General features: G+C 43.7%; 2 protein-coding genes across 2 annotated transcripts; both read left to right on the top strand.

Moving 5' to 3' along the window:
- Positions 1-526: 526 nt before the first annotated feature.
- LOC119282717 (kinetochore protein SPC25 homolog) lies at positions 527-3,640 on the top strand. Its single transcript, XM_037562845.1, has 8 exons — positions 527-665; positions 980-1,045; positions 1,233-1,379; positions 1,678-1,785; positions 1,870-1,959; positions 2,048-2,170; positions 2,776-2,999; positions 3,121-3,640. The coding sequence occupies exons 1-8, from the start codon at positions 545-547 to the stop codon at positions 3,145-3,147; spliced, it is 906 nt and encodes a 301-aa protein (XP_037418742.1). The 5' UTR covers positions 527-544; the 3' UTR covers positions 3,148-3,640.
- Positions 3,641-6,037: 2,397 nt separating this feature from the next.
- Positions 6,038-8,682, top strand: LOC119282716 (ankyrin repeat-containing protein NPR4-like). Its single transcript, XM_037562844.1, has 3 exons — positions 6,038-6,731; positions 6,940-7,496; positions 8,083-8,682. The coding sequence occupies exons 1-3, from the start codon at positions 6,038-6,040 to the stop codon at positions 8,680-8,682; spliced, it is 1,851 nt and encodes a 616-aa protein (XP_037418741.1).
- The last annotated feature ends 2,988 nt before the right edge of the window (positions 8,683-11,670 follow it).

Raw genomic sequence — 11,670 nt, 5'->3', positions numbered from 1 at the left:
TAAGGCTAACTTTGCAAACTTTAACCCTGTGCTCATAGTACCCCTCGGATACCTTAGGATTCTTTTTACTGTTGTCCAATGTACAAGTGTAAGAGCATTTATTGACAGGGAAAGATATGGCAAGTCTTGTAAGTGTTAAATATTGCAAGGCATCTACCAAGGCCGAGGAGCGAGGCACGCGAGCTGGCCTGGCCCAGCTATTAAACGTGCCATGGCGGGCCTTGCCGTGCCAGGAACGATTAGCACGGGCCGGGCCGGGCCGTTTGGCCACGCTCTAGAAAAAAAAACCATCACAAACTTCAGAACGATTTCCCTAAAAAAAAAAGAACTTCAGAACGAGCCCAGAGGCGAAATTTTGAACCGAATCCGCTCCTCCCCGACCCCCAAACCTCACCGCCGGCAGCAGCAGAGCAGCCGCCGCCTCCGCCTCCGCCTGCGCGTCCGGCGGCCCCCGCCACCGCCGCGCTCGCCTCCGAAGCCGGCGACGGCGGCCATGGAAGGGGACCGCGCGGGAGGGCCCGCGGCCGCGGATCTGCGCCGGGACATGGCGGCGTGCGAGCGGCGGATCGCGCAGGGCCGCGACCGCACCGCGGCGGCCGCCTCCGCCTTCCGCGGCGCCGTCCTCTCCGCCCGCTCGCTCGCCGAGCACAGCGTCGCGCACCGAGGTACGCGCCTCCCCCGCCGTCGCCCCTGCTCTTCCGTTCGTCCGCTGCTGGTCGATTCGTACCCGCGGGAGCAACCTCTGAAGCGCACGCTGTGCAGTAGTACCAATTGTTAGCTGTTCAGTTCGGCGATGGCGGCGAGCCGGTGAAACTTGCAAATCTAAGTTTGTTTGTGCTTGGAATTCCTGCCTGCTAAGGGCCTAGTTTTTGGACGATTAGTTAGTTACCTTTGGGCTGCGCTACGATTTGTGTATCAGTTTTGCTGATGAATGTGCGAGTGATTGATTTTACCGATTCGCCTCTTTCTGTGATGGCAGAAAAGCTCAACGCTCTCAAGGACCAGCTCAGGGGACTGGAGGCAGCTCTGGCAGAAGCTCTGTCCAGTAAGCATTTCTTCACCCTTGGGCAGCTTTGCACAAATGGAATGTAGTATGTTACACTCCAAGTGCTTCTTTTTTGTTATGGAACGGGTTCGGTCTATGAACCATGTGATGTGGTCAATGTTTTATTTCATATTGGTCTATCGTCGTCCTCTGCTGCATTTCATGGACTTGTAAACTATCTCTGCAGCACAACTGAAGAAAGAATCAGAATGTAAGCACACCAGCGAGTCGATCTCGAACGCCACTGCAACGAACGAGCAGCTCAGAGGCCTGGTCTCGGAGCAGAGGGCTAGGAGAGATGAGTTTGCAAATGTCATAGCACATCAGCTTGAAGGTAAAAAAATTACAATCTGAATCACAGTTCTAGTACAACAATTTAAAGTGTCATTGTAGTATCTTACCTGTAAAGTCTGAACTGAATAGGAAATTAGAAGTTGTTTGGTCAGGTTCGGAGATACAAGTCCCAATAGTCCAGCCTGAGGGGTTCTTTTGAACTCCTAGTTCCAATATATTCTGCCATTGAAATTTGTTGTTATGCTGACGCCAACATTATGATTTTGTTTGAATATATTTTCCTTGGCTAAGCAGAATCTGGAACCTACGTGCCTTGATACATTTTCTTTTGATGGCAGCTGTCGAAGCTCTTGAAGCTAATGTTGATGCGACGGGGAAAAAGAACCTGGACGAAGCTATCACGTGGTACGACAAATTTCTTGGGTTTCGAGTTGTTGCAGGGGAAGGTAATGACAGTTTCCATAACATGTTCCTTTAAGTGAGCTCCAGGCCATAACATAGTTGACATTTCCTCTCTTTTGTGTGTGAAGGGGTTAAATTTGTCTTCAATAAAGTGGACATGCAAAGTCCTGACGATGAGTATTCGTTTTGCATAAAGGTCAATAAAGACGAATACAGCTGTGAGTCGCAAGTTTCTTATCTAAGCTGTCTAATATCATACTGTTTGAAAATGTATAGTCATCAAAGTTCTCATTCTTTTTGTAACAGTAATTCAATGTATTCCGTTACTGAAAGACACTGAGGAGCTGGTGAAGGATTTGAACCGCACTAACGATCTCTTCAAGTTCGTTAGAACCATGAGAGCAAGATTCCAAGCGGCTGGCATCAAAGGTATTCCATGTTTCCTTGCTGAACTGTATCAAGTCCATTTTCCCGGAAATGCCAGTTAATTGAGTATGGCACTGTTTACCCCCAAGATTAACTCTGTTAATATTGCTGCAATAACGTTCTCTGTATGTATCAAGTATCTACCTAAATTTCTACCGATTTGTTTTATAATCAACTGAGTGTCGAGATAAACTTGTCATGTCTGTATGATGGGGGGCTGGCAGCAGGTTTTACTAGCTATAATATCATGGAAACTTGAATTGTCCTGTCCTGTCCTGTATGGCATAATCTTCCTAATAATCTTGGTGATGCAATCATGGTTTAGTTTTCTGCTCTAAAGGTGTCGGGACTCCACTTCATTGTGCTGATTTGGTTCACAAATTTGTCAAACTTCAAGGATTTTGAACCACAAATAACCTGACCACTAACTGAAAGGAACACCAAGTACTTACTCCAGAGCAGTTCATGACATCTGATGTTGCAAAACATGACCATGCCTTGTGTGCTTCCTCATAATGAGTAATACTGAACATTTCTCATGGTAGTTCTGTTGAAAAATGGGTCGTCTAGCTTATGAGCTATGCAATTCTATTTGCACTGTTCTGCAGGGGTTCATCCTGCAACTTCATTGTGCCAAGACACATCATCCACACCAATTTCATCACCACCGGCTGTGTCAGTTGATACCACAAGCGAAGGCAGCACCAATCAAAGTCATTCCCGAAGCCGGTCAAAGAATCAAGATACACGTGCAAAGAGAGGTGCCCCTCCCCGATCAATAGCATCTCCCCTTACATCGGGATCTGCCACCCGCCGCTCCCCACGCTTTGCTGTAAGTACACCATATCATCCCCTGGGTACGCTGCTAGCTGTTTATTATCATCATTTATACTCCATAGAGAACAGAAAAATTGCACTCGTGCTGATGTATGAGGACTTTTTTTAATTCACAGGCTGCTGACGCAGGGAATAAGCATTAAGCTATACACAGAAAACCACTTGGGCAGCACCATATGATTCAGTGGCTGTATCCCAGTTTGGACGGCCCCCATGGAGCAAATTCTTAGATGCATTGGCTGTATCCCAGTTTAGACGGCCCTCATGGATCAAATTCTGAGTATGGCAAAATGAACAAGAACAAGTAGGCAGTGGGCTGTGTACTTGGTAGACACAGGGAGTTCCATCTCGATCTCCTTCCCCTCAACCTGACACCATTGGTTCACATCGATCTGTACAGTGAAGTGAACGTCCAGTAAATCCTTGACGAGCGTTGCAGCTGTAGGTAGTTTCGATTTGGTCTTCGAGGAACGTTGCAGCTGCAGGTAGCTTTGATTTGGTCCCTGCTATGCCATTGTGGATGTTGTGTATTTTTTTTTCTGTTGTACTCTCTCATGGAAACTTGAACTGTAATTTCCTATCTGTAGAACCTAATCTTCCTAATAATCTTGGTAATGTAATCATGGTTTAGTTTTCTGTTCCAAAGCTGTTGGTACTCCACTGTGTTTTGTCCAAGGACTGGCAACTCCAAATAACCTGACTACTAACTGAAAGGAAGGCCAAGCACTGCTGAGTAGTTCATGACATCTGGTGTAGCAAAGCATGGCCGTGCCTATATAGCGTGCTTCTTCATGATGAGTAATAAGCACTTCTACTAAGGCACTTCAAGAGGAGAACCTTGAATTTAAAATAGTGTGCCCCCACTGCTGTTTCTTTACTCTGATTGATTCCATTTAACGGTAATCAGTTTGGAAAGAAGTCCCAAAGAGGTACGTGGTCATCCGTTGTCATTTGTTAATTTGTACGACCAGGTATTACAGAAATCATGTGTTTGATACTCAGACCTTTTTTATTGTATCGGAATTTCTTTATAGAAACATGTTGGATCTTCGGAACACAACAATTCTTTTATAGATTTCTTTGTTATACCACTGGTTTTTATAGGAATTTCAAAATCCACTAGAACATTTTTTATGAACAACTATGTAAGTTTTCCGTAATTCATTATTTTCTAGCTTTGCACTTCCGTTTTATATTTGTGCCTTAATTCTTAGTCCTATCAGTCCTTAATGAATGATGTTTTGGACATAGCCTTGATCAAAATTCTATCACCCTGATGATTGACATTGTCGAAAAATAGTTTGATTGGATATGTGAAAATTATTTTTGTAATTTTTTCCTGAAAACTATTTCAGTATTTTTTTGGTATTATTATTATATTATACAAGAAAATAATGGTCAAAGTTATATTTCACGGGCCATGTAGGTGTCCAAAACGTCAGTCATTTAAGGTTATTTCTGGGGACCGATGAGAAATATTTTTTACATAAGTATATTTGCAGTAAATTAATCCTATTTACTGAAAAGAAGTGTGACGAGATGTTTGGGGCTTGAGTTTAATCACTGGATACCTTGCCAACATTCTCGAAGTAGAGGGCCCAGAATTAACTATTAATAATCTATCAAAGAATCATCCTTGAAGGGTTAGTAGGTAGCTTTTGGGCTTCAGTTTAACCACTGGATACCTTGACAATACAAGGATGCAATCTTACCATGTCCCACATGTGAAGCAAGCTGTCCCCTCATATGATACGTTTCTTCAATCACGTTCAATGCTGCATGATAGCTTTTGCTTTGTCCCTAATGTATATACCTTAGTGTGTATTCTTTCCTCCCAATTGTGGCTTGCTTTTATCTTTTTTTGCTCTGGCTTGTTGCATCATCGCCCTCTATAAGAGAACCGTTCTGCAAGGAATTCTCTTGTGCTCATGCTACGTGCATCCCTTCGTTTACACATGTTACTCCATCACATTTAATTGTAGTGATTACCTCTTGAAAGAAGAAGGATTGGTCTTGTGCTATCATATCAGACAACGAATTCCTACTACCAGGTATTGTTAAAATTATTTGTTCAGTACTTAATTAGACTCTCATTGTGCTGTTGGACTTCTGTAGAATTCCAATCTTTAATCACATTTTAGCATGGCAGGTGCTAGTATATTATGTATGGTCGAAATTTGGAGCAAGTTAGTTACCCTGTCAACATTGGCACGTGATGTTATCTGGCGGCACACAATTTAAAACAAAAATCCAATCCACACATGAAGTGCTTCGAATAGTAGCAGTAGAATTTGACTTGGTAATTACTTACTTAGTAGTCACATGCCACAACATAATTTCTGTTTTCCATGTGCGGACTGGATGTGCATTTGTTTTTCTTTTTCTTTGTGGGGCATCTTTTGTGTCTCTTTAATCAAAATTTTAAAACGGTGACACCACAATTAGTGGTAGTACTAAACCAACTTCCCGAGGCACAAGTCGCCTTCTTAGCTCGAGCTCATATGCACCTGCCATGAACAGTGAATTCAGAAAAAACTATTTTTTTTTCAAACAATTCTGATTTTTATTGTGGTAAACATTGGTTAAAGTTATGAGTGCTTGAAAATTTTCATTACGAAATGACATTCGTGGAAGTCATAAAAAAACAGATGCACGAAAATGCTTTCAATGAAAGCATTTTGGACCACTGATTTTGTTTTTTTTTGCCACAAATTCCACGAATTTTATTTCATGGTGAAAATTTGCAAGCACTCGAAACTTTCACCAATTTTACCACAAAAGCATTTCAGAATTTTTTGAATTTGTTCTCAAAAAAATTTGAATTTACTGTTCAACCAAGCTCATTTGAGCTGGAGCTAAGATACTCCACGTCCCTTCCTAAGAACCACCATATGTAATGGAAGTCAAAACTCGCCTCATTATTTGCCACAAGAAAAATATGGTTTCAAAGTACAGCTCAGGTATTTCAAGTTAGGAAAAGTTCAAAATCAGTGGCTGCTCATTTACCAATCTTTGTATTTGTTACGTTTATAGATGGCAGAACTAGCTAGTTCATCAGGAGGAGGACATGAACTGCCACAAATGGACCAGGAGCTCCCGACGGCAGCCACATCCGGTGATTTCACATCAGATAGTTCAACGGGAGGTGGACACGAACATCTACAGATGGACCAGCGGCTCTTGACAGCGGCCGCATCCGGTGATTCCACGTCAATGAAGGAGATGGCCTCGCAAGATCCAAGCATTCTTCTTGGAACAACTCTAGCTGGGAACACCTGCCTTCACATATCCTCCATCCATGGGCACCAGGAATTCTGTACGGATGTGGTAGAACTGGAGGAGTCTCTCCTCGCCGCTTTAAACCTGGAAGGGGAGACACCACTTCTCACCGCAGTGACTAGTGGACACGTCTCCCTGGCTTCCGTTCTACTCCAATGCTACCGTGCACCGGGATTGAGCGAGTCAATCTTGGAGCAAGACATCGATGGTTGTAACGCACTGCACCATGCCATTCGCAACGGCCACAGGGAGCTTGCCCTGGAGCTCATAGAAGCAAAACCCGCCCTGTCGACACATGCGAACATTTGGAGCGAGTCTCCCATGTACATTGCGGCGTTGAGGGATTTTATTGATGTTTCAGAGAAATTACTTGAAATTCCTGATTCTGCTCATACAGGACCATACGGCCACAACACTCTGCGGGCTGCCGTGAGAAATGGAAACCCAGGTGAGATTCAATGTACCATTTTAGTGCTAGATACATCCATTTGAGCGTCAAGTAATTCCAGACGGAGGTAGTACCTTTTTAACTGGGACTAGCTTCTTGTTTCTTTATGGGGTCCTCACTCCTTAGGCCCAACAGAGAAGAATAACTACTCGTAGCAATCAATGTATTTTTGCTTTCTTAGTTTAATTTGTCACATTGTGAGACCAAGAAAATCCAATCAAAAATTCTTTCTCACTGGACTGGTTCAGACACCCGCCGTGGCCCGTGGGGACCGACTGTCCTTCCCCGCTGCCTGCTGTACTCACATGTGGCGGCCTGATTGTCCAGATTGGCGTGGTACGAGTATTGCTGGAGCATGATTGCTCTTTAGGGTATGAGTTGCCACGTGATGGTTCCCCTCTCCTCAGTGAAGCTGCAATTGGAGGTCATATCGCTGTTGCTCAAGAGCTTCTTAAACACTGTCCCGATGCTCCTTACCGTGCAACAAAAGGTCTGTGTTGGACATCCCTTCACACAGCTGTATGGTATGATCAAGTGGAGTTTGCCGAATTCATAATGAGGACCTCACAATTACGCAAGCTCGTCAACATGCAAGACATGAACGGGAGAACTGCTCTACATGGCGCATTACAGAAGTGCAGTCCTAAAATGGTTGCTGCTCTGCTGTCTCACAAAGGTATAGACACAATAGTCATTGATAATAGGGGTACACCACCAACTTTGGAGTTGTCAGCCTTCACGGATCATGCCAAAACATTAAACTGGGTACGTATAATATCAATATATTTTGCCTCTGTGTGTGTGTGTGTGTGTGTGTGTGTCCAACATGACTCGTGAGTTTGTACCATGGAGCTCAGAGTTAGAAAAATAAGAGGCACGAGACCTGCCTTTGGCTAAAACTTGTTGAGCGTGTCTGCTCATCTACTTTTATGTAATCGATCCATTGGCAAATGTCCAACATGTGTGACCATATATAAACGGTTGCAAATAATAAAAATATATTTTACTGTATTATACTCCTTTCCTCTATTATGCAACCAACTCATCATAAAATAATCAATGCTGCAACATACATTTTTTATATTTAACTATTTTATTTATTTTCTTTTCTAAGTCTAATAACAGTATAGAAAACTTTATAACACAGATTACAATTATGTGTCAATTTATAGAGTAACATTTTTGTAGGCTGCTATTTCCAACATTGCCAACAACTTTGTTTATCAATTTAAATATAATGTGCATCTTTAACCTGACAGCAAATTTTCTAAGTATTACGCATGTAATAGAATTTCTAAGTTTGTAATTACACCACCATATTCATTTGTACCTTTGAATTGAATTCATGCAGAATGAAGTGCGTATGCTTATGCTGAGAGCTGATCCCCGAGATGCCGCCTCTTTTTATAATCTTCAAAGGAAAACCAAACTAGAAGCGACCGAGGCATCAAGGAAGGAAGCAAAATCACTAACTCAAACATACACAAGAAACACTTCGTTAGTGGCGATTCTCATTGCGACAATCACCTTCGCCGCTGCCTTCACCCTTCCTGGAGGATACATCAACGGTGCTGGAAGCGAGGGACTTCCCATCATGTTTAGGAAGTTTGCATTCCAGGCATTCTTGATTTCTGACGTCTTAGCAATGTGCTCCTCATTTGTTGTGGCCTTCATATGCATCATAGCAAGGTGGGAGGATTATGAGTTCTTGCTTTATTACAGATCCTTCACTAAGAAGCTCATGTGGTTTGCATACGTGGCAACTACTATGGCTTTTTCAACTGGTTTATACACAGTGCTTGCTCCACGCGTCCACTGGTTGGCTATTGCAATTTGCGTCATGGTAGCTTTGTTGCCGATTCTAACTAAGCTACTCTGTGAATGGCCTGTCTTGAAGCTCAGACATCGGTTGGGTAAAGCTTTCAATTCTGATTTGCTTGACATGGTGTAAGTCTGACCTCATCACTTTGTCTTGAGGCTCTGCCTTTTGGTATTATTATTTAACTGATCTGTAACAAATATCATAAAAAGTATACAATTGGTTCTTTGTATTCCATTTCAGTATGTAATCTACTTGGTTTACTTGGTTTGACCCAAAAAGGTAGAGGATTCTCTTCCTTATGAATTGCATTCCTTTTAATTGGTGTTCCTTCTTCTTATAAGCGGAAGCAAGATTATGCATTGTGTGGTTTCCGAAGCAGAGCACTGAAAACATATGTCCAAGCTTTAGTGGCCATGTTATCCTTGGTATTGAGCTAGTCTGCCTTTGTCAAAGTGAGGTATCTGCTGAAGTTGTTGTAGTGGCTGATCCAAGCTCAAAGCTTGCCGGCCGTGGTTGATAAGTTAATATGGTGTACCGAAAATGTTGTTTCATAGTGAACGGCAACTGACGTAGTATCAATGTGGCAAATTCAGGGGAATTGGCATTAAGCAAACAGGCCAAAACCTCTGGGGTCACATCATATGGAGCATGGATCTTCACAATACAGTGAAGCATCACCAAATCTTCCCGGAAGCTTTGCAGCACCAGCATCTAGCTTGGATTTTGTCTCTGCTACTCAACTGTGGAGACGGAACCCATAATATTTTGGGATCTTGCCCATGGTTTGGCATTGTACTATCTATACTTGAACTGTACCGGCCCTGTCTCTGTATGGCGAAATCTTCCCAATAATCTTGGTTATGTAGGGATGGTTGTTTTTCTGCTCCAAAGTCCTGTTGTAGTTGCACTGTGTACTCTTGATTTGGTGAGTATTTGACAAAAAACTATCACACTAGGGGTTGCCGTCCCACTGAACTATCGCATTAAAAAAAGTGACGGATAATTACCGAAAATTTCAAATTTTGTTACTAAAACTACCACTTTTAAAAAATGACCGGTTTAGACAATTTAAACGCGTTTATGATAGGTGGGACCCACCCGTCAGAGCTGACATGGCATCAAATTCAACTCCGTTTATTTTGACTGTTAAGTTGACCGTTATTACAGGTGGGGCGCACCTGTCAGCATCAATCTTCTTCCTCCTCCTCCTCTCCTCTCTTTGGCATTTCCTCGAACATCTCGTGTGCACCCGCACTTGAGCTCCGAACTCCTCCATGGCGAGGCCCCGGCGCAACTCCTCCCTGGCATTGGTTTGGGACTGGAACGGTGGCGCAACCACGACAGGGAGCGGCCGCCGAAGCTGCCGGAAATTCCTCCCAGGCCGTCGGCGCCACCACCGGACGCAGCTCCTCGACGACAGCTCTGCACACGCACGCTCACGGCGACGGCAGCCAGCTAGCCGGCCAGTACGCGGCGGCGGCTACACACACGGCTCCGCAAACGCACGCTCGCGGCGACGGCGGCCAGCCTGCCAGCACGCGGCGGCGGCTGCGCGCATGGCTCCGAACACGCCGGCACGCGGCGGCGGCTGCGGCTGCGCATGGCCACAAGCTAGCAGTGCACACGAGGCTAAGGCTAGCATGCAAGCCAGCGCAACGCGTTGCACGCTTGCGGCCACGGACGAGCTAGTCAAGGAGCCCACCGCGGCCGAGGCGGCTCCAGCCAGCGTGATTGCGCCGCCATCTCCAGTCCCGACCAGCGCCGGAGAGGTGCTGCGCCAGGGCGTCGCCATGAAGAAGAGCACCGAGTGCACATGATGTGTTCGAGGAAATGCCAAAGAGAGAGAGAGAGAGTGGAGGAGGAAGAAGATTGATGTTGACAGGTGGGCCCCACCTGTAATAACGGTCAACTTAACGGTCAAAATAAACGGAGTTGACTTCATCGCCACGTTAGCTCTGACGGGTGGGTCCCGCCTGTCATAAACGCGTTTAAATCGTCTAAACCGGTCATTTTTCAAAAGTGGTAGTTTTTAGTCATAAAATTTGAAATTTTCGGTAGTTATCAACCACTTTTTTGAATGTGGTAGTTCAGTGGAACGTCAACCCCTAATGTGGTAGTTTTTTGTCAAATACTCTGATTTGGTTCACAAATTCGTCCAACTTCAAGGATTAAGAGCTGCAAATAACCTGACCACTAACTGGAAGGAGTGCAACATGATATCCAGTTCATGACATCCAGTGTAGCAGCAAAACATGACCAAGCCCATATCTGGTGACAAATTACCTGAATTAAACCACTGAGGTTTATGTAAGCTATTATCAGAAATTATATAGTAGTAATAATACTATGCAATAAGGAAATGAATTTCATGTACAGAAGAACATGACATATTGATCTGTATATGAAACATGCACACGACAAGCCGGAATATTATATCTGATACGTTTCGTCAATCCTGTTGGATCTGTATGTTGTTCTTTGCTTGTTGGAGTAACCCAGGCATCTTTAGCTTTGCCCGTATAAGAGTTGCCGTCTACATGTATAGCCTTTGATTTAAAAATAGTGTGCGTCAACTGCTGTTTCTTTACTCTGATTGATCCTATTTTCTAGTCATCACTTTGAAAAGATGTCTCCAATGGAACGTGGTGATCATCTCTTGCCAACTGCAAATTTGTACGACCAGGTATTACAGAAATCATTTGTCTCATACCTAGATCTTTTTTATTGTAGGAATTTTTATATGCCTTGGAATTTCCTTATAAGAACATTTTGGGTCTTTGGAATAAAACAGCAAAATCTCTATAGATTTCTTTTCAGTACCACTGGTTTTATAGGAATATCAACATCCACCAAAACATTCTTTCTTGTACTCTATACAAACAACTACTCCCTCCGTCCGAAAAACTTGTCCATCAAATGAATGTATCTAGCACCAAGTTAGTGCTAGATACATTCATTTGAGGGACAAGCTTTTTCGGACAGAGAGGGTATGTGATTTTTCTGTGACTCGTGCATATATAGTTATTTAGTTTGCACTTCCGTTTCTTGCCTTTTCTATTCCCGCCTTAATTAATTCGTTCTCCTGATAGTCCTTAGCAAAATGAGATCTTGAATATA

Source organism: Triticum dicoccoides, chromosome 3B, assembly GCF_002162155.2.
Source record: "Triticum dicoccoides isolate Atlit2015 ecotype Zavitan chromosome 3B, WEW_v2.0, whole genome shotgun sequence".
Classification (NCBI taxonomy): domain Eukaryota; kingdom Viridiplantae; phylum Streptophyta; class Magnoliopsida; order Poales; family Poaceae; genus Triticum; species Triticum dicoccoides.
The sequence above is the reverse complement of the archived record's forward strand: the minus strand, read 5'-3'. Positions and strand labels throughout refer to the sequence as shown.

Bases quoted from the DNA above. Each gene is read 5' to 3' on its own strand.
- LOC119282717 (XM_037562845.1), top strand. From the start codon at position 545: ATGGCGGCGTGCGAGCGGCGGATCGCGCAGGGCCGCGACCGCACCGCG. The intron at 666-979 runs GTACGCGCCTCC...CTGTGATGGCAG, and splicing joins GCACAGCGTCGCGCACCGAG to AAAAGCTCAACGCTCTCAAG. The intron at 2,171-2,775 runs GTATTCCATGTT...ACTGTTCTGCAG, and splicing joins CCAAGCGGCTGGCATCAAAG to GGGTTCATCCTGCAACTTCA.
- LOC119282716 (XM_037562844.1), top strand. From the start codon at position 6,038: ATGGCAGAACTAGCTAGTTCATCAGGAGGAGGACATGAACTGCCACAA. The intron at 6,732-6,939 runs GTGAGATTCAAT...TGTGAGACCAAG, and splicing joins CGTGAGAAATGGAAACCCAG to AAAATCCAATCAAAAATTCT. The intron at 7,497-8,082 runs GTACGTATAATA...GAATTCATGCAG, and splicing joins ATGCCAAAACATTAAACTGG to AATGAAGTGCGTATGCTTAT.